Genomic DNA, 24,209 nt, shown 5'->3' on the forward strand with positions numbered 1-24,209 from the left:
CGGATCTCCTTCTATGACAAGATGACCCAATTATTGGATGAGGGAAAGGCTGTGGACATTGTCTACCTAGACTTTCGAAAAGCATTTGACACTGTCCCCCATAGAATTCTCATGGAAAAACTGGCGGCTCACGGCCTGGATGAGCATACGATCTGCTGGATCAAGCACTGGCTGGATGGGCGGTCCCAAAGAGTGGTGGTCAATGGAGTTAAATCCAGCCGGCGGCCGGTCACAAGTGGTGTCCCTCGGGGCTCGGTGTTGGGACCATTTCTGTTTAACATCTTTATTGACGACCTTGATAAGGACATAGAGTGTATCATCGGCAAGTTTGCAGATGACACGAAGCTAGGCGGGAGTGTTGATCTACATGAGGATAGGGAGGCTCTACAGAGAGACTTGGGTAGATTGGACCGATGGGCCAATGCTAATGGAATGTGCTTCAACAAGGCCAAGTGCCGGGTCCTGCACTTGGGCCACAACAACCCCATGCATCGCTACAGGCTTGGGGAAGTTTGGCTGGAGAGCTGCCTGGCAGAAAAGGACCTGGGGGTTCTAATTGACAAGCGCCTGAACATGAGCCAGCAGTGTGCCCAGGTGGCCAAGAAAGCCAATGCCATCCTGGCTTGTATTAGAAATAGTGTGACCAGCAGAAGGAGGGAGGTGATTGTCCCCCTGTACTCAGCACTGGTGTGGCCACACCTTGAGTATTGTGTCCAGTTCTGGGCACCTCAATCCGAGAGAGATATCGAGGTGCTGCAGCGAGTGCAGAGGAGGTGTTAAGGGATATGGTGTAAGGGAGAACTTTGTAGAGTGGGGTTGATGGTTGGACTCGATGATCCCAAGGGTCTTTTCCAACCTAAATGATTCTATGATTCTACACTTTTACATGAAAAAGAGTATCTACGAAGTCGCCAATACCCAAATTCCTGTGCCCTCTTGAATCGTGTGTTTGGAGTCCACATCTAATAAACTGATGAATGATATGACAGAACCTTTGTGCAGACACATGAGTTTTCATGCGGGTGTGGAAGTAACCAAGGTGACGGTGAGGCTACAAAACCTTCTCCCGCTCTCATATTGAGGCCAGAAAGAGGTCCTGCTGCTGCAGGCTGCCCAGCAAACTGCACCCCACCACACGCAGCCATAAGGGGAGCAGGGGAGGCAGCTGGAAGAGGGCAGTGGGCAGCCTGTGCTCGGGTGCACCCGATGGGTTTGGGGCTCCTTCGGTACATTGCTTGTGACTAGACTTGGCTAAAGGCAAAGCCAGATCCCTAACAATGGTGTTTTGATATGCATCGCTAAAGAAGATACAGAGAAAAGCAGTGATCAAGGTTAAGTCAGTGGTCCAGAGCAGTTTCTGAATGCAAGGCATCGATTTGCTTTTCTGGGTTTTGTAATCACAGTGATCTTATTCTCTACATTTAACACGTTCTCTGTGATATCTGGGAATTCAGAGGATCAAACTATTTCACTTTTATAATGAAACAGCTGTTCATTGCAAAGTGACTTGACTTGAAACAGCTTTTTTCCTCACTCTTATGTTAAATAATGGTAGAAAGTTACTGCAGCTGAGCATGTCTTGACTGGAATAAGTGTTATTTCACTGTGTCTAACTGTCAAATGTATGTGTTAGATTATCCAACAGAAGCAAATTTTCCAACTGTATTGGAGAAAGCATGCTCTTAGAATGAAAGACAGGCATTTAAAGTTATCCAAACTCATTTTCACAATAATATGGGAGACAATTCAGTGGTGAAGAACTGTTTGCAAAACAACGGAGACTCAGCCTGCTGATATATTGCATGAAAGAGCAGGGGAAGGGGGGGCCCATGACTCAATGGGCTACTAACGGGATAGAGAATATCACTTGACTTTTCCCAGAGCACCATGTCCTTGTATACCGTGTCTGTGCGCTGAACCCTCATGAGCATCGCCATGTTCTTTACCTCTCCCTTGCTTAAGTCTTTATTCATACTCTAATTGCTTCTCAGCTGAGCAGCTCCCCATAGGAATGATTACGCTCAACTCCAACGCCTTCACAAGGTGAAGGGGTCTCCTTTCGTTGCCACCATCCTTGGCAGGTTATTTATCTACAAAGCCAAGTAATATGTTCCAAATGGTCTCCAGGGATTTTTCTGTCTTCTGTACGTTTCATATCCACATCCCACATGACTCTCTCTAATCTTCCAGCATGACCTCCTGTCTGCAGTTTTTCATGGCAGATAGTCTACTTAGCACTGGGAATCAGATCTCTTGGATATTAATTCCAGCTTTGCCACTAACTTTCTCTATCGGCTTGATCAACTCAACCTGTGTCATGGCTATTTCTGGCTACAAAGAGAAGTTCAGGTGGGATTTTTAAGGCTTAATAAAGCAAAATCAAGTGGAGGCTCTAGTGGGACAAGTTCAATAAGTTGGTGGACAAAACAGCTTGAGCTGAGCAGCTCAAGCAAGAAACGCTGGCAAGCCAGGATCGCAGCCTTTACTTTGCAAGGAGACATGAGGACTATTGGGATGCATTGTCACACATGACTTGTTTGTGAGGAGTTTGGCTCTCACGCTCAGCTATGCCGAAAGAGCTGCCTTCACCTCCTCAGAGACAGATGAGCCTTCAAAACCTGACAACTGTGTATCCAAAGAAACAACAGCTACCTTAGAATCATAGAATCACCTAGGTTGGAAGGGACCTTTCAGATCTTGTGCAAAAGTAAAAGGTGACTACAGCAATACAGTGCGGAAGACTCAGTTGTGACTGGAAACCATGAAGTGGGATGACTAACGTTGCAAATTTTGCCGTTGTTATTGACGCCATGAACACAAGCTCCAAATTAGCCTGCACAGACGGACAGCTCAAGGACAAGGCTTTTCCCATGCCCAGCGTAAGAGCTCTTTAGCTCGTGGGTTAGGTGCCTCTGGTCTAATGCTGGTTGGGACCAGTCCCAGCTCAGCAGCGTTGGAGCTGAACGAGTCCAGTCCCTTGAGTAGGCTTGCTTGTTTTGGCATGGTCTGAGCCAGGAACTTCTCCTCCTCCTCTGAGAAGGGGAAGGAAGAACCAGAGGATTACAAACCCTTTGGGTCAGCAGCCGTTAGGGATCCTTATTCCTCATGCACCTTGGTTCCTAGGCTAAAAAAGTTCTCCTTCTCCTTGGCCAAGAAACATTCCTGGTGAGCAGCTTTCCAACCCAGCCTGTCAGCCTCCTCCGATCCAAGAGCACTTGACACAGGATGGGTGTACGCCAGAGTAGGAATTGAAAGGGAAAACCCGCTAAAACTCATCATGAGATGCTAACGGAACCATGGATTGAAAAGATGGGCTTAAACTCTGAGATACTAGGCTCACAGCAGCACTTTCAAAGCAGTAGAGAAAAATGTTTGTCTTAACTTCAGTAATTCAAGGAACAAAGAGCCCTGGAGCAAACCAAAGGGCTGGAGGAGACAGAACTATTTGCCCAACAGAAGGAAAGATGTGTTTCCATTGTTTCTGTGTGGTGATTAATAGAATGACAATAGATAAGAACAGGAGAAAAATAAGTATACTTCTAGTCAAGTCCTATGGTGACCTATATCACCCTTTCTTGCACTGATCAACTTGAGGGAAAAAAACCCACCATCTGTTCTTGTGGTCTCGGAAGTTTGCAGAAACACTTCAAAGAGCAGCAGAGAGAAACTATCTCAGCAAAAAATTAACTCGCAGAACAAATTCCTTCATAAATGCTTATGCCTGGTGATCCAGGAGAGGCAAGGCTTGCAGCTAGAGCTGATATCTTCTACTAGGCAAACTGGCACACTGACACAGTGAAAGGAAAAAGAAGCCAAGGCTTTTGGGAATACCACCCATCCTTCATATCAGAAAGCAAAGCAGAAAATTTGAGGGGCATTGCAAGAAAACCGTCTTGCATAAACTGAAATCAGAACCAAATCTTCATCTCTAAGAATTTACAGAGAAAGATTTTGAAAAATCTGGTTTAGAACACAAAAACCTATTTGACAGCACCTTCTAATGCATCTTTGAAAATCAATGCCCTAACAGAAAAAGGTAGTTTGTCCAGGACAAAACAACCCAGTCAGATAAAGCCTTTGTGTTGCATGTTATAAGCCTGCAAATCAGGAACAACTAGCAGGCACAGCAACTGAAATAGGTAAAATCCAGCAAGAGTTCTTCAGCAAACCCCCCACTGAAGAATCAAACCAAATTGCATGGCTGTCCCCAGGGCAGCAGGAACTCTGGGGCACAGGCTGGGATGCCGTGTGTCTGACCTGGCTGTCTGACCCACGTGCCAGCGAGGACCACGCTTGTGCCCGGCCCCGGCGTACCGTTGCTGTTACACAATAAATCTAACACCGGGCAGCTGTGGCATGAGTGACATAAAACTGTCACCGTCTCAGTCTGTATTTGCATTCCCATCCCAGGAGTGTTTTACAGTGCATCAAGCACAGGCAGCAAATGGTGTCATCTCCCGTTTTACAAACAGTTGACCTTAAAGACAGTGGGCTGCCGCCTCTGCTGCGCTGTGTCGGTGCTCTCCTCTCCCATGAGCTCCCCGCAGGCCAGCCCCCCTCCCTGGCTCCTGGAGGCGCTTCAGCTACGGCCACACAGTGCTGCACCAGCCTTTACCTCTTAAATGGTGGAAATTAGCTCAGGCACAGGGTTCTGCTGATGGGGGTGGTTTGCTTCTGAAGCCCACAGCTAGCGCTGTCATCGTCCTTGGGAACCACGTGGGGCACGTCTGTGCTCTGCCCTGGGCATGAGCAGGGTGGAGCAGCAGCTCTGGAGCCTTGGCCACAGGCTCCTGCTTGGCCACAGGCTCCTGCTTCAGGCAGCAGCCCCAAAATGCGCACTAGAGATACCCTGAGATACAGAGCATGCAGACATAAAACCTTCTCCTCGACCTTTCGTTGCCAAAGGTTGTTGCTGCCAATTTACGTTGCCTGAGAGAGGGAAAAAGTCACCCTCTACCAACTCCAGCTGCCCTGGGCATTGGCAAAATCCCCAGGATGGAGAGAACGATGCTGGCAAACAGGGGGTCTGTTGGCTAGGCTCACGTTTCGCAGATCTCTGGCCCTTGTACTGCATCAGACACCTGGGTGGCATGCCCATGGCAGCCAGGGCTGTGGCATGTCAAAGTGCGAGGGCACAGACTGCAGAGTGCACCTGAGTGCAGCAGATACTCGTGTGAGAAAAGCCCTCACGAACTGTGGGCAATAGTAAGGGTTGCAGCTGGAAAAATCAGATCTGTATCCCATGCTCACCGAGTTCCAAATGAGAAAAGGCAAGGTAAAGGCATTATTGCCACAACCCAGAGCAGGATGTTCTGCCACCATGTGAGAGGTGCCCATAGGTGAGTTAGTGTTTGTTCACTCCAGCCATTAAAAATAAGACTAAAGTAGCTGCATGTGAGAGTATTCCTACCTGCAGAGAGTAGCATTCCTACCTACCTGCAGAAAGCAAAGCAGGGAGAAACACTTGGAATGTACAATCTAAGAGATTAGACTGAACGGTGGAGCAGAAATCAGGGAACACAGAGTGTATCACCGGTGTTTCGGCTACGTGTTGCATGGGCCCTATCACTTTGCTCTACTGCCCTTTAATTAGCATTGCAAATAACAACAGGCAGGACTATGCTGGCCTTACCTGTGTTAAGCAGATTCTTGTTCAACCCTTGGTTTCATATACATTGGCTACAATAGGTGGGTTGGGTAGTAGTATGCATGGGGAGCAGAGCTAGTCTTAATATTTGTGTTGTAAAACATCTGGAAGCATGTGAAGACAAGACATGGAAATGTAATGTGCTACTATGTAAAAATACCTATAGGAATAATAGGGAGGAAAAGCAATAAAGATAATCAGGAATATATTATTCCAGTCATCAGTTCGTTACCAACACCTTCATGAGGAGAGGCTGAGGGAGCTGGGCATGTTTAGCTTGGAGAAGAGGAGACTGAGGGGAGACCTCATTGCCCTCTACAACTCCCTGAAAGGAGGTTGGAGAGAGGTGGGTGTTGGCCTCTTCTCCCGGGTGAATAATGACAGGACCAGAGGAAATGGTCTGAAGCTGCGGCAGGGGAGGTTTAGATTAGATATTAGGAAGAATGACTTTACTGGCAGAGTGGTCAGGCACTGGAACAGCCTGCCCAGGGAGGTGGTTGAGTCACCATCCCTAGAGGTGTTTAAGAAACGTGTAGATGTGGCACTTCAGGGCATGTTCTAGTGGCAGAGATTGTAGGGGTTTTTTTGTGTGTGTATGGTTGGTTCTTTCCAGCCACGAAGACTCTATGATTCTATGATGGAGTGTTCAATATATTTCATTACCTACACCCACTCAGTATTGGCATGGTCTACTCTTCACAGGGAACAGGCAGAGACTGACCTGATCCTGATGCTGCAATTTGACTTGCTCCAGCTGGAGGCTGTGCTGCTCCTGCAGGCTCTCCCTCTTGGTGTCGTACTCCTTCTGCAGCTGCTGCTCCAGCGCCTGCAGCTCCTCCTGCTGCTGCCTGCCAAGCCGCTTCCACTCCTCCTCAAAGCGCCTCTCCAGCTCCTCCTTCTCGCTCTGTAGTTTCTTCCACCTCTCTGTGTTGAGGGCTGTGGAGACAAGACCGTACGGTCAGGCTCTGAGCTCCTCGGGAGCAAACAGTGGCGTTGATCTGTTTGTGCAGCACTGAGCGCAGTCGTTCTCGCCGACCCTGGGGCTCCCATGAATCTCAGCCATCAACAAGCTCTCGCTGTCCCTTCTCTCTCTGTCCCCATCTCTCACACACACATACACACGGGCACTTGTCTAAATAGAGGCACTGCCAGACTATGCAAAGGCCAATGCAAAACTGGGATCTGATTAAGTATAATAATAATAATAATAATAATAATAATAATAATAATAATAATAATAATAATAATAATAAATAAAAGCAGGGAACTCCGTGGACCTGCAGGGTGACGGGATGTCCGCTCCTGGCCAGCATAGTCTTGGATCCACAAATTGAGGCGTTGGGGCTTTTACTTTGCCTTGGATATAAGAAACAGCATGTGAGACAGTCGCTTGACACAACGCCTTTCAACTGGGATATGAGATTTTCCTTATTTCCTTCTCTCAAGCCACAGTCTTGGCTAAGTCGCCACTTCCAATGATGTGCCAGGAAGGCAGAGGATGGGACACGGGGACAATAAAGCTCGCTGTGAAATGATGATCAGACAGAAGAATTGAAGAGGAGCACAGCAGGGAGCACAAGCTGTTGGGCATGAAAAAAGGGCTGGGATCAGCTTCTCTGCACTGGGTTGTCATAGCCAAGGTGAAGAAGCATCACAGGGAGGATCTGCAGCTCTGCCCAGCTCACAGGGTCTGAGCCCCATTTTGCAAACCGTCCTGCCAGATGGCATAATCTGGGCTTACTGTGCGACCCAGCACCTGGGCTCCCACTTGCAGGGAAAGCTGAGAGGTCCCCCCTGTTCACAGCTCCAGTCACCAGTGGTTCCAACACCTTTTGGTACTCAGGGTGTCCCCTGCCCTGATGGTCCTCCCTCCAGGGGCCCTTCCTCTTCTCCATTTGCCCTGCGCTAGATGAACCCAATGTCACACCCATTCTGGGGAGGTTTAAGCCCAAAAGAACTCAGCCTATTGACTGAAGCCAGCACAAAAGCCCATCTTCTCTCTCAAGAATTGAAATGTCTTTATGCCCTCCCTGTCTCTCCTGTCTAGATCAGAAACCAGACAGGAAAAATGATGCACGCAGATACAGGGGGAATACACAGACAAAAGCACAAACATGCTGCTTTTGCCGCCTTGCAACCAGGAAGAGACCTGTCACTAACAAGAAAGTTCTGAGCTTGGTGTCCTTCAGTTTGTAGCTGAACTGCAAAACACGCAAACGTACATACAAGCGATGCATTCCCAGGCACCGTGCACCACAACAGACCCAAGTTCCCACTTCTCATCACGCTCTGCTTTCTCCTTGGCAGTGGTGGTACATAGTTTGAGAACGGAAGCTATGAGTTTGTGAAGAACCATTTGTCTGGTAAAGATGATGCACAACCAGCTCCAGTGTGTGTTGTGATGGACCCACCTCCACAACAAAGGGGTAAAACCATGGTTCCCTGCAAAGCCCCAAACCCCCTTGCCACTGGGCTTCAGAAGACACTTCACCGTATGTATGCAGGTTCCCCAGGACCAGGTCCCAGGGAATTACAGCTTTTGTGTAAAGTGAGAAAAAGGACTTTGCTTGTACTACTTACCAACTTCATCCCTGATCTTTGCAAGCTCGACTCCTGACTCCTTTATTTTCACAAGGGCATTTTCATTCTAAGGAAAAAGAGAGAGAAATATGTAGAGTCCCCAGGTTTATCCCAGATAAGCACTTTCACATGTTCATTGAGTAAAACAGATTAGATTGATTCCTCAGATAGTTTTTTTCCACTTTTTTTTTGGCGAGTGGCATGGATTATAATGAACTCATTCAGTTTTTAAACCAAGCTTAGGAGCCACAACTCACTGGCTACAAATACCTTGTATCTCTATGAATGCATATACACACACTCAGGTGCACAGGGCAGCACAGAATACTCTATTTACTCCTATGTATCTAAAAAGACATTTCTATTTTTCTATCATTTTGTGTTCGATCTGTGCACCATTTATGGCTGGACTGCGTACGTACAAGATGGTTTTACTAATTCTGGTAAAACACTTTTATCTACTCATGCCTGCATTTAACCACCTCCAGACGTAGTGATAAGCTCACACCGCCAAATTTGAAGAGCAGATTACTGTACTTACACCGTTCTAGGCATGGTGGGCATACCCATACAGACACCAATAACAGCCTGACGTTCATGCCTATTTCCACATTTATTTCTGATATTTTAGTTTCTGTAAAGGACAAGAGCTCCTTTCCTTGACCTGTCTCAACAGAAATCTGAATACTTAAGGAATCAAAGCAGATGAGCTGGCCAAAGGAAAATTAAAACATATTTATGTTAACAATGCTAAGGTGTTATTGCTAAAACGCAAGGACTTTGTCAGCATCTCACGAGTGCTGTGCAAACTGACAAAGAAAAACCTCAGGAAATTCTCCTGGAGTTTGGTTTAGTCCAATAAATCCCGGCATAACGGTTCAAACATAAGGGCACTTTAAATTGGAATGTATCCTGAATCACATTAGGAAGAAGACAAAGGAACATATCCTGCTGGGAAGATCACCAGTGATTAGGAAAACTAGATCAGGCTATTATAAATATGTCCTAGGTTAGAAAAGGCCACGAATATTTCAAGGACACTACAAAAAAAAGCATATTCAAGAGAAAAGGCAATGTAGTAGTAAATGGAATTAGAAAGAGTCCTAGAAAGTAAATCTTTTGGTAATAAGCAAGCAAGGCTAATAAAAATCTAGGGCACAGAAAGGATTAGTTCAGCAGCAGGATACAGAGCAGGTAGGAGAGCATATTAACTCTGTTTTACCAAAAGGAAAGTGGAAAAAAAGAAAGATTTCAGAGCTTAATGTTTCTGCTTATTTTTCCTGCATCTAGTTTTTAACTCTGTAAAGGGAAATAACACAACAGCTTTATTTTTTGTAATAGCAGGAAATCGGAATCTGCCAGCCCTTCCCTGTTGGTGAGAACAAGGTCCAGTATAGCACCTTTTCTGGTTGGTTCCTCTACCACTTGGAGGAGAAAGTTGTCATCTATGCATTCCAGGAACATCCTGGATTGTTGGTGCCTTGCAGTGTTGTCCCTCCAGCAGATGTCAGGGTGGTTGAAATCCCCCACGAGGACCAGGGCCTGTGAACGTGAAGCCACTTCTCTCTGCCTATGGAGGGCCTCATCTGCTTGGCTTTGCTGGGCAGGTGGCCTGTAGCAGACCCCTACTGTGACATCACCTTCCCCTATCTTCCCTTCAATCTTAATCCATACACTCTCAACCAGCTCATCGTCCTTCCCCATGTGGAGCTCTACCAATTCTAGCTGGTCACTGATGTAGAGGGCAACACCTCCTCCCCTCCTACCCTGCCTGTCCTTCCTAAAGAGCTTGTATCCATCTACCCCTACATTCCAGTCATGGGAATCATCCCACCAAGTTTCAGTAATAGCCACTATGTCACAGTGGCCCTTAATTTATCATGTTTATTGCCCAAGCTGCGTGCATTCGCATAGAGGCACTTCAGCTGGGCTGGCCCTGTCACCCTCTTGCGGGAATCTCCCTTGATTCCCTTGGGGTGTCCCGGTGCGTCATCTCTGGCTTGCCTTAGGGCAACAAGTTGAGAGCCCTTACTAGGACTCCATCCCTCTGCCCCTGATGTGCTGCCCCACTGTTTGTCACAGGCAAGCATGACATTATTGACCCCTTCCCCCTTCCAATCTAGTTTAAAGCCCTATCAATGAGGCCTGCCCCAGAACTCCTGCCCCAGAATCCTTTTCCCCTTCTGGGATAAGTGCATCCCATTAGCTGCTCGCAGCTCTGGTGCCTCACATACCAAGCTGTGATCATAAAAGCCAAAGCCCTGTCTACAGCACCAGTCCCGGAGCCATGAACTGACCTGTTGACTCCTCCTATATATTCCCTTGTCCATCGCTGATGTCCGAGGGATGGAGGAGAACACAACCTGAACTCCTGATCCCTTTACCAGTTGCCCTAAGGCCCTGAAATCTCTTTTAAATGATTGTGAGCCTCTCATTGCTACCTCATCACTTCCCACCTGAAAGACCAGAAGTAGGTAATAATCTGAATGGCTCACAAGGGTGGGGAGTTTACCTACGATGTCCTTTACCCGGGCACCAGGGAGGCAGCAGACCTCTCTCTGAAGCGGCTTCAGTCTGCATATTGGGCCCTCTGCTCCCCTCAGCAGGGAGTCACCTACAACAATGACCCTTCGATTTTTCTTTTCAGGGTCAGTTTTGATGGTTGGCCTGAGGTGAGTTGGCCTTGGAGGCTCTTCTGACCTTCGAGAGCCCTCTTCCTTGCTTGCCACCAGTTCCTTCTGCAGAGCCCCATACCTGTTCTGCAAGGGCACTGTAGGTGGTGCACTTTTTAAAGGAACCTGCTTGCTCCCTTTCTTTCTTTTGTTCCATCGGACAGAGACCTGTTCCCATTGACCCTGCTCATGCGGGTTACTACGGGACAGCTGGGGGGCTTGCTGGTGAAAGGATATGGAATCCTCTGGTCCACTAAGAGTTATGTCCCGTTCTGTTTTTGTAGAGAGCAGTTTGTGGAAATGGTCAGTTTCCCTCTCACTCTCTCTGATGTTCCTCAATCATAGAATCATAGAATCATAGAATCATAGGGTTGGAAAGGACCTCTGGAGATCATCTAATCCAACCACCCTGCCAGAGCAGGGTCACCTGGAGCAGGTTGCACAGGAACGTGTCCAGGCAGGTTCTGAATGTCTCCAGAGACGGTGACTCCACCACCTCTCTGGGCAGCCTGTTCCAGTGCTCTGCCACCCTCAAAGGAAAGAAGATCCTTCTCATGTTTAGGTGGAACTTCCTCTCTCGATCTACTCAATCTATTCAGCTCTTCTCGGAACTCCATCTCTTCATCTTGGAGCTGTGCCACCTGGCTGAGCAGGTCATCAACCTGCTCACACCGCACACAGCCATGGTCAGCATTGTTGTCCGCTGCCAGTGAAAGGCTGTGGCATTGCTCACAGCCTCTGGCCTGGATACCAGTATCCATCCGGGTGGGTGCTGGTTTGTCCTACCCTTAAGGACATTGGGTGGTGAGACCCTCTCCAGAACAGTGGAGAATCGCCATGGTACCAGCTTAAAAATGCTATCCCATAACTCAGGCGCCAGCATGGACACCACCCTACCAGAACAGTGGACCTCCTGGCTGCCTCACACCACGCTGGGGCTGTGGTCTCCAGAGCAGCCTCTGGGGCTATCTTGAGCCACTGGTGTTGGCACAACTGAGGTGCCTTCACTGTCATGTCCCTACCCTACCAGTACTTCTTGCATTGTATTTTATTTTGGTTAGAGCTTTCTGACTGCTCTTTGGGACCTCACGGTTATGTTTCCTGGGAGGTCAGATGTGCAAGGGTTGCCCTCAGTGACCAGGCCTCAAACAGCCCCTCATTCTCTGGGGGTTCTTTTAGAAAGCAATAACACGAGTCCTTATCTTCCTCTTCTGCAAGACAGGCAAGGGGTAGTTTTGGCTAACCTTCGGATCATCCTCATGGTCTCCTGGATGCTCAGGGAACTTACAAACCCCTGATATTTTCTGTTCCTGTAACCTGCTTTGTCAGTGTAACATGACAGATTTGGTCTGCACGTGTTCTTGCAAACAGTGTAAACACAATGCTAATACCAAATGAAAAAGCCTGTCCTCGTTATCATCAATGTGGCTCTGGAGATAACCAGCACTTCAGTGTCAGTGCAGCCAGGAAATTGGGAATGCCAGTGCTTAGGAAACCAAACATGACAGTAGAGCAAAACTGGATCTGACATGAGAATGGAAAGCTATCAGGTCCAATGCTGCAGTTCATATATGTCCAATGTCAAAACACCAAAGCAACTAGAAAACTCACAAGCATGCGAGGAAAAATCTGCCAAAACAAATGTGTAAGAAGCCAAATTAACGGGATATCCCATTGAATTAATCAATCTTCATTCACATTTATCTCAACAAAGTTTGAAAGGGAAGGCGGAGTAAGCAGGAACCTTTGTTGCCCTCCCGAGAGTTTTGTGTCGAACAGGGTCGGCGTATCAAAGGAGCTTTGTAGGCTCCCTTCACCGGGCACGGGTGTGAGTACAGCCACTGAGGGTGAGCACTAAGGGCCAAAGGCTCAATGTCCATACTAATGACACAGCTGTTTCCCGTGGGTGAAAAGGTCATAGACGCTGTAAGGAGATTGTGAAAATATCTGGCATTTCAGTGTGACAGTTCAATGGCAAGGGAGAAAAAAATTGCTTTGATGTGATCTGGGATTAATTTTTCTTTTTTTTGGTCAAAATGTGAAACCAAAACAGTGGCTTTTGTACAAATTAAAATGTTGCATTCATTTTTCGGGTACTTTTAGTGAATGAGGGATTTCATTATTGCTTGGAAAACTGTTGAGAAAGGTTTTCCATTGGCTGCATCCCAGGAAATGACTCTGATATTGAAGTAATTTTCATAAAATAAAATTACGCTCATGATGGAGATGAAGGAAGCCTTCTTCCTCATACCCGTACTCTACAACACAATGATTAAGTCTTCTGTCTGGAATATGTCCTGTCTCCTCAGACAGAAAGAAAAATAGAACAACACGTTTGTTCTATGCTTAAACTACTGCGCTGTTGAATAGAAGACACAGTAGCAACTCTTTTTCCTATCATCAGCTTTCTAAGGTACAGACCTCCCAGTATTTCTGCCACGAAAGGCTCGCTGATGGACTGCATTTCATCAAGCAAAAAAGACACTGAAAATTGCCCTGATGTATTCTCCATTCAAGTCAAAACTCCCTGAGGACAGACTGAGGTATGACTTATATTGGTGCAGTATCTGAGCAGCTCCAGAAAAACTGGCAGATAGCCAGGCAGGTAGGCAGAGAGGTGGGAAGGAAGGAGGAATTTTTCTTTCTCATATTTGATCAGAACTTCCTATGTTGTCCAATTAAATGGAACAGCGGCCAAAACTTAGCAGTGTAGTTCAGAAAAAGAAATCTGCAGGACTTCGAAATAACTGCATGTGAGGACCTGGAAAAATAACTTGGTAAAAGATGCCATGATGCAGGCCTGAGGATGGTCAAGACACTGGTGTTGTTCAAACAGATGAAGAAGGGAAGCAGTCATGAGGGCTTGGGCGAGAGGAAAGTCTCTGCTTTAGTTTCCTGGAGCTTCAGCTAAGAGCTAGGCATCCTCGAGGATACGCTGTCAGGGAGACAGGTCAAGATTTTACTTTAGACCAGGAATAATTGTGGGATGGGGAGTCAGAGTTAAGGTCTGCCTTAGTGTATCTCTCCTCTGAGAACTGCAGACTACCTGAGAGATACTAACTCATTAGAAATGCTAATTAATTAAACCTCCATGTACTTATTAACAATAGGTAAGCAATAGTAGATCCACTGCAAAAAATGGGTCAGATCAGGCAAGGAACATCAGAAAATTGCCCAGACCCACATAGGAAGTCAACTGCGGCTAGGGAGTAAACATGGGAGCTGGAATTACCTCCCTAAATCAAAATGTCTCTCCTCCCTGCCAACTTACATGCTTGCGTCTATTCTGAGGTCCAAATATATGCACTGTATCTCCACAAACACCTCCCAGTTCTCTACGATACCTTCTAAAAATATGCACTGCACACAGATGCTCTGTGGCTCTTGTCATTAAAACTGCTCCTTCAGAATAGCTTTTCTGTATCCAATGCTTTCACAATATTGAGGGGAAAAAAAAAGAAAAAGACTGACCTGCAAATGGTGCTTAGTCACTGTTGTGCTTTTTTCAGTTCCCTGGGGCAAGGACTTATATTATAATTGGAAAGAGAAGCATATACATTGGGAAATCTCTTGTACCAATAAATATTTCAGTCGATACTTGCAGAAGCAACAACTGAATCCCACTGCAGGTGATGTTCAAAATGATCTACAGGCTTCCTTCAAAAAAGAGGTGTTCTAACACTCCTGTTTCAATCATGCCAGTTATCAGGTAATCCTCCCTCATAATACTCTTTAGGTTAAAGTTTACAACCACCTAGATATCCCCCAGTGACTGTACTTTAACAAGTTTTATATTAAGCCATCCATTTTTTCTTAACCTGCTTAGTAGCGTATCTCAAGCTATATTTGAATAGATGATTAGGTTAATGGAAGACACTATCAGCTTTTCATTAGACCAAGTACATGAATAGTTTTAAAAGACAAACTCTAGCAAAATATACTGCACAAGCATGTGTTTCTGCGAAGATATTTTCTATTAAGCAAATTAAATGCATTAATTCATTCTCTCCTTCCTTAATACTTAAAATCCAGGCATATATCCAGAAGAATAACATGAAAAGCTATGTGTTAGAAACGTCCCACAACTTCTCTCACACACGCCGATCTCCTGCTACCTGTAGCTACGTACTTACCTCCGCACTGACATATATTACACGACCCATTTTGGTGCCTGGAAGTTCGATTGGTTTAGATTCACCCTGACATAAGAAAACATGTAGTTTTGCCTTGTTTCCTTTCTAGGATGGAGGATCAGTCCCCGTCAGAAAGGAGGATCACTAGAGAGGTAAAACCTCAGGACAGCTAGAAGCTGAAAAAAATCTCTCTTCAAACTTTAGAACTCTGTGCAAGTTCCCTTTCTAACTTGTACTCCACAGGGTTATTAAAAATGTATGAAAAGCATAGCAACAAATCAAGCCAGCTGTTACTACAGAAGATGCCGGTGGTCCCTCCTTGTTTCACGAAAATCCAACCCTTCCGTTTAGGCTGCAGGATAAAATGATGTAAGGCACCGCAGTGCGTGTGAAAGCGACAGTTCAGACTTGTCCCTGGTGAACCAGAGCTCTGCACACCGTAAATAAGCCGAGCATCGCTCCCCACTCCGCCACCCCGGGATGCGCACACACCACTGACTCCAGCTGGAAGCAGCGGCACAGGCTTAATCACGGCAACGGCCGCCTTCCTGCCCTTTCCCTTAAGGATAAATTTAAAAGTACCGTCTCGTCCTCGCACCGAACGCAGCAAAACAACTTGGAGCAGAATTTGCCCATCCTGGCAGGACTGCCGCCAGCCGGCCGCACTGCCACCCGCCTCGCCCGGAGCCAGACGATGAGCCCCGGGGGCGATGCCGCTATCAAAAAGGGGATGTCGCGCCCCCGCACACCGTGGCCGGCCTGATGCCGCCGGGGGATGGCCGCAGCGGCGGGGCCGGGGGTCGCGGAACCGGGAGCAGGGAAGGGGCAGGGGCAGGAGAAGGAAGGGGAGGGTGGCTGTTGGTGGCTGCCGGCGGCTGGGGAAGATCAGCGGGTGCGGAGCGGCAGAGCAGTCACCGGCGTGGCGGAGGGCTGCCCGCTGCCGTTCCTGCCGCCGCACCCCGGTTTAGAATCACCGCATCATAACGGAGTTACGGAACCGACCAGGCTGGAACAGACCCTTACGGTCACCGAGTCCAAACGTCACCCTACCGCTGCCAAGTCCACCACTAAGCCAAGTCCCGCAGCGCCACATCTACCCGTCTTTTAAATACCTCCAGGGGTGGTGACTCAACCGCTTCCCTGGGCAGCCCATTCCAGTGCTTGACGACCCTTTCAGTGAAGGAATTTTTCTTAATATCCAAGAGGTTTGCTCAGGCGTCTCCCAAGAAAAGGGGGTCCGCTCGCTTGCCCAGAGCAGGGCACGTCCAGCAGCGCCGTGGCGGGAACGTGTCGGGGCGAGCAACGGCCGGGAACGGTTTTGAAACTTCTCCGCCAAAGCCGCAAACGCGCTGAAATCCGGGAGCACGGCCGGGCTCCCCCCGGGAGGCGGCTCTGGCTGATTCTCATCTTCATGCCGCATTCACAGCCACTGATCGCTGCAGTCCCCGTCCTCCGCAACCCTCAACCGTGCCTTTAACCCGAACGTCTCCCGGCTCGCTGCCGGCGCGGCTGCTCGCCCTCACCGCTCCCCAACCGATCCTCACCGGTCCCTTTGGTCAGCTTAGGTCCTCTCGGAGAAAGTGAACCCGAACTCATTCAGTTTAAATTAAGCCACATCTTGCAGGTCAAGGTGTGCAGCATTAAGGTGAGAAAAGACCCAAACCGAGAAAACAAAAGGAAAACCGAAACTATTTTAAAGAGCAGTTCCTCGGTCAAAAGCACAAAAATGCTTTTTGTGCTTTTGAGGATGAAGAAAGAGGGGTCTCTCTGGTGGGAGCATTCTCCAGGTTGGAGGTAGGTTCCTACATGGACAAGGTTGAACATACAGTTGAAGGCACCAATGCCTATGGGATTAAGATATAGAAATGGAAATAAGCATAACCGATACAGGAGCAAAAAGCTTAGCAAAGCAGGCATGTCGTGGGAGAGTGCCGCGATTGAGAGACGGGACGCTGCTTGATGCAAGCAAGATGTCCGTTTATTAGACGCGTCGGAAAGCTTTTTATACAGCTACTTAACAGTTACGTAAATTACACAAATTCTATCATTTCTAATTGGCTTAGCTCTAAATGTTTCATTACAATAATCCCTCCTACTTGCGGTTCCACTACATGCTAGAAGCTACTAGTTTAGGAATGTGCTAAAAGCTACAGTGATAACTTGTTGCCTACTCCCTACTTCTTCAAGGTTATTTATCTCGGACCTGCAAGGCCAGTTGTTCCCTGGCTCCTCAGAGTTATTTGTCCCAGATCTGCAAGGTCGGCATGCCTTCGAGTTTCTTGCATACTTGTACTTTTCCGCTAGCTGCCCCGACATCTCCCCCTTTTTGTTTCTTTAAAGACAGAACTGAGGCGCGGGTTTAAAGGTCATCATACTCAGTGAGCTGGACAGAACTAACACTACCGTAAATCTTCGGAATATCGCCGTTTTGAATAAACCATGTATGTCGAACAACTTTAGTCACCATAGACCTGACACAGGAAAGAGCGCAGCTTAGAATCAAAAGGCCTACCAATATAATAACTAATATGAGCACAGCAGATTGTACCAGGCTCCTAAGCCAGCCCTGTAGCCCAAACCGATCACCCAAAGTACCCAATCCGAAGAAGTCCGTATCAGATTGCACCTTTTGTGAATGCGCGAGGAGTTGTGTAATTTGCTTATGTATCGAAGAAGAGTGGTCCTCTAAGTCCATGCAGCACATTCCGTCGCTACCATCTCTTACCACAGCGATAGCAGTCACATAAAACCGAAGGGTCACAATTACCACAGGCGACGCAATGAATATGTTCTACTGGAGTCTCTGCTCTATTGTCCATAAAAGCACTGCATCAGTCCTCCGAGTGTTCTCCGGTATGCTGTTCAGGGGAATGATCTAGCTGTGGATTGGTGTTGTGGCCGCCCGACTGTGGTAGGGGTTCACGGAACGGTCACACGCTCTTCGCTGGGATCCACCTGGGGCCTCGTTCTGTGGAAACACAAGCATAGCCTCTGCCCCATGTGACAAGGGGGTATGGCCCCAAGACCTTACCTGTCTCAGGGTCGCGGATCAGGACTGGAGCTTTTACGCTGGCTTCGAAAGAAGTGTTTGTGTTAAAGTGGCGAACGATCGGAGGGTTGTTATCTATTAAAGAACAATTTAAAAAGTTAAAAACATACAGGGCTTTCTGTAGACGTTCTTCAGGGGTGGCTGTCCCTACTCCCCCCTTCTGTTGTTGTAACAAGCGCTTTAAAGACTGGTGAGAGCGTTCAATCAGGGACTGGCCCGTAGGGGAATGCGGGATCCCAGTGATGTGAGTGATCCCCCAAGAGATAAAAAAGGTTTTAAGTGCAGCCGAGACATAAGCAGGGCCATTGTCTGTTTTGATTTGTGCAGGGATGCCTAAGGTAGCAAAAGCACGCAGCAGATGCCTGCGAACATCTTTTGCCGCCTCCCCCACAGGGCAGGAGGCAAATAGAGCGCCTGAAAAGGTGTCAATAGAGGAATGGACGTATTTTAATCTCCCAAAGTCTGGATAGTGTGTGACATCCGTCTGCCATAATTGCAGGCTTTGTAAACCTCTGGGATTAACCCCACCTGGCGCCGTAGGAAAAGAATGTTTTTGACAATCCGGGCAGACAGCGATAATGTTCGCCGCTTGCTGAGAAGTGAGGCCAAACTGACGTTTGAGGCCCCCTGCATTCTGATGGAAAAAGGAATGACTAAGCTTAGCTTGTGCAATACGGTCAGGTAAAACTTGTACCGGCAGAGTGAGCATATCGGCCCGTCGATTGCCTTCTGCAATAAATCCAGGTAAAGAGGTGTGCGATCTAACATGTAAAACAAAATAGGGATGTGTTCGAGAGGTTAAAAGGAAAACAAGTTCCTGCAACAAAGCAAACAAATCAGCATGCGAAGTATGACGCAGCACCGAGGCCTCTGCCCGTTCGACGACGCCTGCAACATAAGCAGAATCAGTAATAAGATTCAGTGGTGTAGACCACTTACGAAAAGCTCGAACAACAGCGGCAAGCTCTACGATTTGAGGGGACCCAGAGACTGTCTCAACGTCCGGCTCCCATTGTTGAGAGCGGTCATCCCACCAGACAATCACCGACTTGTGTGTTTTTCCAGACCCATCGGTGAACACAGTAAGGCCTTGGAGGGGCTGGTGACATCTCTTTGGTATGGATATTAAGTTAAAATGAGCATGTAGAAGCTTGTGGGACGGAGGATGTGAGGTTAGTTGACCCGAATAATCTGTTAAAGCAAATACGAAAGCATCAGACTGTTGGAATAACCATTGTAGGTACATATTAGTTACAGGTAAACAGATAGAAGCAAAGTCCATCCCTGACAGGGCAAGCAAGCGCTGCCGTGCTTTAATTACCAAGGAAGCAAACATTTCATGTTGCGTCCAAATTGTTTTAGTGGGCTGGTTGGGTAAAAAGACCCACTCAATGATTAATAAGGGATCAGGATTGTTAGGGTCCCACTGAAAAATCAAAGCATATGGCTGACGTGCAGGGTTCAAAATAATTAAATTGAAGGGCAATTCAGGCGCACAGCGGTGTGCTTGCCGTAAGGCGATGGCTTCCGCTACTTTTTGTAATGAGGCAGCGGCTTCAGGACCCAGTCGACGAGGGGAGCGTAAATCGGAATCTCCCTTGAGGAGTTCAAACAAAGGGCTTAAGTCTGAATTGGAGATTCCTAGCAAGGGTCGGACCCAAGTAATGGTCCCTAATAATTTTTGAACATCGTGCAAATTTTTAATGTCCGCCTGTATATGCACAGGTTGGGGAACTATCGTCTGGGTCCTGATGCGCCAACCCAAGTAGGTCCAAGGGGGCATTTTCTGGACCTTTTCGGGCGCAATACAGAGGCCTGCCGAATTGACAGCGGCCGTGACAAGGGCTACGGCCTTTTCCATGAGCTCAAGGTGAGGCGCAGCCATCAAGATATCATCCATATAATGATATAACAGAACTTGAGGCAACGCAACCCTGACAGGGCTAAGTACCTTAGCGACATACCATTGACAAATTGTCGGGCTATTTCTCATTCCCTGTGGCAGTACAACCCACTGATATCGTTGCACAGGGGCTTGCATATTGACACTTGGGACTGAAAAAGCAAATTTGGCAGCGTCATCAGGGTGTAGTGGAATGTTAAAAAAGCAATCCTTAAGGTCAATAACGGTGAGATGCCAATTGCGGGGGATCATAGTTGGAGAAGGGAGCCCTGGCTGCAGAGCTCCCATATCTACCATAGCATCATTGATTTTTCGGAGATCATGGAGCAGGCGCCACTTGCCAGATTGCTTCTTAATAACAAAGACAGGTGAATTCCAAGGACTAGTAGTAGGTACTATATGTCCTTTTGCTAATTGTTCCGTAACCAGTTCTTGGAGAGCGCGAAGCTTTTCGCGTGGTAGGGGCCATTGATCTACCCAAATGGGCGTCTGCGTTTTCCAAGTCAGTTTCAGGGTGTCGCGCACCTCAATGGCCCCCCCTAAAAATGCGACTGAATGGAAGTTCCCCATTGTGACAGCACATCACGTCCCCATAAGACCATAGGAACAGGCAGCACAAAAGGCTTGACGGAAGCCACTCGTCCTTCTGGGCCTTTGATTTGGATCAATTCCGAGGATTGGTGGCTTCTACCAACTCCTCCGATTCCGGCCAGGGCCTGAGGCACAGCTGCCAAAGGCCATTGTGGAGGCCACTTCGCCTGTGAAATTACGGTAACATCGGCCCCTGTGTCAATAATCCCATTCAGGATTACTTGCTGAGTGCCGTGAATAAGAGTACATTGGCAAAGTGGTCGCTTCTGGGAAATGGACTGTACCCAGGGAATCTGTGGATCCCCAGTAGATCCAAAACCTCCTTGTCTTTGCTGCGGAGGTGGGTGAGGCGAAAGAGAGCTTGCGTTCTGCGGGATCAGTAGCAATTGTGCAATGCGGCTTCCTTTGGGTACTGTGCAAGGGGGAAGTGGGGTCCAGGCCATGATTTTAATTTCCCCAACGGTATCCGCATCAATTACTCCAGGCAATGCACAAAGTCCGGCTAAGGTAACCGATGATCTCCCTAATAGTAGCCCTTGTGTTTTCGGGGGTAAAGGACCTGAAACATTAGTTGCTAATAAATGAACAGAGGAATCAAGCTGCCCTAAGCCCCGCCCCTCCCCTCCCATTGGCTGACTCCCACACGAGCCCCACCCCCTCCCCCTCTCCAGGCCACACCCCACCCCCCCGCCCCCACTGACAGGGCCGTGTGCAGACCGTGGGGGAACGTGGTCTCCACCTTGCCCCACCTCTGCCCATTGGTTGATTGAGGAGGAGGCGGACCCAGCTGGGGGGAGGAGCCAATGGTAATCGATAGCAATAATCCCGCCCCTTCCCCCCTCCCAACCCCGGGGAGGGGGCGGAGCCTCTGAAGCACAAACTTCGAAGGGCGGCATTTCCTCAAAATTGGGCGAAACGCCGGCTCCCAGTAACGAGCGGGCGGCTAAACTGGCAGCCGCCCCGTTTCACGGTGTCGCCCCGTTCCCGTATCCGCCACAATCGTCAGGTAAAGCCGCGGGATAACCGCATCCCGCCCCGCACCTCACGTAGCCTCGCGAGCGTCCTCCTCCTCGGGGGATCGCCGACGGGGCATTTTTCACGCCGGCCGCGGCTGTTTTCTCCCTCAGGAGCCTCCTGATTTTACGCTTCGCCTTAACGGGCGAACGACGCCACGCTTGCGTATTTTGAGCCCGTTCAGTAATTATTCCACACCCGGGCCTGTTCGCAAACCCCCGGGGAGGCCAGGCCCGGCCCGTTGGGATTCTCGGCCGCCATTGTGGCGCTGGGGCCTGGGCCTGCACGGCCAGCAAAGCCTGGCACCCCACAACTAACATGGCGGCTAAAGCGGCTCCCCCCTGGGGGGTGAGGACGAGCCCGAGATGTCCCCTTGTTCCTCCCCTCCCCATCGCTCCATCCTTGCCCCCCCATCCTTGCCGCCCCCAGTGCCCCCCATCCCTGACCCCCCCCATCCACATCCCTGACCCCCCCATCCCTGACCCCCCCATCCTCGACCCCCCCATCCTGACCCCTATGCCCCCCATCCCCATCCCCCCCATGCACATCCCCATCCCCCCCCATCCTCATCCCCCCCCCATCCTGCCCCCCCAGTGCCCCCCATTCCTGACCCCCCCCCCATCCACATCCCTGACCTCCCCCATCTTTGCCCCCCCCCCCATCCTGACCCCTGTGGCCCCCATCCCGGTCCCTGACCCACCCCCCATCCCGCCCCCCGCGTTCCCCCCATCCTTGTCCCCCCATCCACATCCCTGACCCCCCCCCACCCCTGACCCCCCCATCCTCATTTCCCCCCCGATCCTGTCCCCCCCGATCCCATCCCCGTCCCCCACATCCTGAACCCTGACCCCCCCATCCTTGTCGCCCCCATTCTGCCCCCCCATCCACATCTCTGACACCCCCATCCTGCCCCCCCAGTGCCCCCCATCCCTGACCCCCCCCATCCACATCCCTGACCCCCCATCCCTGAGCCCCCCATCCTTGTCCCCCCCCATCCTGACCCCTATGCCCCCCATCCCCCTCCCCCCCCCGCCTTCAGCCTCAAAACCACCCTTTCCCACTTGGCGCCGCCCCGGCCTCCAAAATTTCCATATGTCTGGAGATGGCTCCGATCCCCCCGATCCCTTGGGTGTCCTCCCCCCCCACTCCAGGGTCCCCCCGAAATACCAGGGTCCCCCCCAAACTCCTGCCCCCCCCCAATCCCTTGGGTTCCCCCCAAACGCTGGGTCCCCACCGAACTCCAGGGTCGTCCCCCGAACTCCTGGGTCCCCCCGAAACTCCAGGTCCCCCCCTGATCGCTTGGGTCCGCCCCCAACTCTTGGGTCCCCCCCGAATCCAGAGCCCCCCCCAATTCCTTGTCCCCCCCCCCCACCAGGTGCTGCCCCAGCTCGGCCTCGCGATGCTGCAGGAGCTCGAAACGCTGCTGGGGGAGGCGGTGCTGCCCTAAGCCCCGCCCCTCCCCTCCCATTGGCTGACTCCTGCATGAGCCCCACCCCCTCCCCTCCCTAGGCCACGCCCCTCAACCCCACCCCACCACCCCACCGACAGGGCCGTGTGCAGAGCGTGGGAGGCGGAGGGGCGGCATGGTCTCCGCCTTGCCCCACCTATGCCCATTGGTTGATTGAGGAGGGGGCGGACTCAGCTGGGGGGACGAGCCAATGGTAATCGATAGCAATAATCCCGCCCCTTCTCCACCCCCAACCCCGGGGAGGGGGCGGAGCCTCTGAAGCACAAACTTCGAAGGGCGGCATTTCCTCAAAATTGGGCGAAACGCCGGCTCCCAGTAACAAGCGGGCGGCTAAACTGGCAGCCGCCCCGTTTCACGGTGTCGCCCCGTTCCCGTATCCGCCACAATCGTCAGGTAAAGCCGCGGGATAACCGCATCCCGCCCCGCACCTCACGTAGCCTCGCGAGCGTCCTCCTCCTCGGGGGATCGCCGACGGGGCATTTTTCACGCCGGCCGCGGCTGTTTTCTCCCTCAGGAGCCTCCTGATTTTACGCTTCGCCTTAACGGGCGAACGACGCCGCGCTTGCGTATTTTGAGCCCGTTCAGTAATTATTCCACACCCGGGCCTGTTCGCAAACCCCCGGGGAGGCCAGGCCCGGCCCGTTGGGATTCTCGGCCACCATTTTGGTGCTGGGGCCTGGGGCCTGCCTGGCCAGCAAAGCCTGGCGCCCCCGTGACTAACATGGCGGCCGAAGCGGCTCCCCCCTGGGGAGTGAGGACAAGCCTGGCTTGTCCCCCCCGGCTCCTTCACCAGGGCACACGGCCCGGCCGTTCAAGATTCTCGGCTGCCATTGTGGCGCTGGGGCCTGGGCCTGCACGGCCAGCAAAGCCTGGCACCCCACAACTAACATAGCGGCTAAAGCGGCTCCCCCCTGGGGGGTGAGGACGAGCCCACGTTGTCCCCTTGTTCCTCCCCTCCCCATCGCTCCAGCCTTGCCCCCCCCATCCTTTCCCCCCCAAGTGCCCCCCACCCCTGACCCCCCCCAATCCACATCCCTGATCTCCCCATCCCTGACCCCCCCATCCCGACCACTGTGGCCCCCATCCCGGTCCCTGCATTCCCCCCATCCTTGTCCCCCCATCCACATCCCTGACACCCCCCCCCACCCCTGA

At 50.1% G+C, this 24,209-nt stretch overlaps 1 protein-coding gene across 1 annotated transcript in view; it reads right to left on the reverse strand.

Moving 5' to 3' along the window:
• LOC134509217 (microtubule-associated tumor suppressor candidate 2-like) overlaps positions 1-15,668 on the reverse strand; it is a 28,182-nt gene extending 12,514 nt beyond the window's left edge. The window contains exons 1-3 of the mRNA XM_063321694.1: positions 15,615-15,668; positions 8,228-8,294; positions 6,369-6,583 (exon numbers count right to left, since the gene is read on the reverse strand). Coding sequence (XP_063177764.1) covers positions 6,369-6,583; positions 8,228-8,294; positions 15,615-15,668 — 336 coding nt within the window. The remainder of the gene's footprint in view (positions 1-6,368; positions 6,584-8,227; positions 8,295-15,614) is intronic.
• Between the last annotated feature and the right edge of the window lie 8,541 nt (positions 15,669-24,209).

Source organism: Chroicocephalus ridibundus, unplaced genomic scaffold, assembly GCF_963924245.1.
Source record: "Chroicocephalus ridibundus unplaced genomic scaffold, bChrRid1.1 SCAFFOLD_84, whole genome shotgun sequence".
Lineage (NCBI taxonomy): Eukaryota > Metazoa > Chordata > Aves > Charadriiformes > Laridae > Chroicocephalus > Chroicocephalus ridibundus.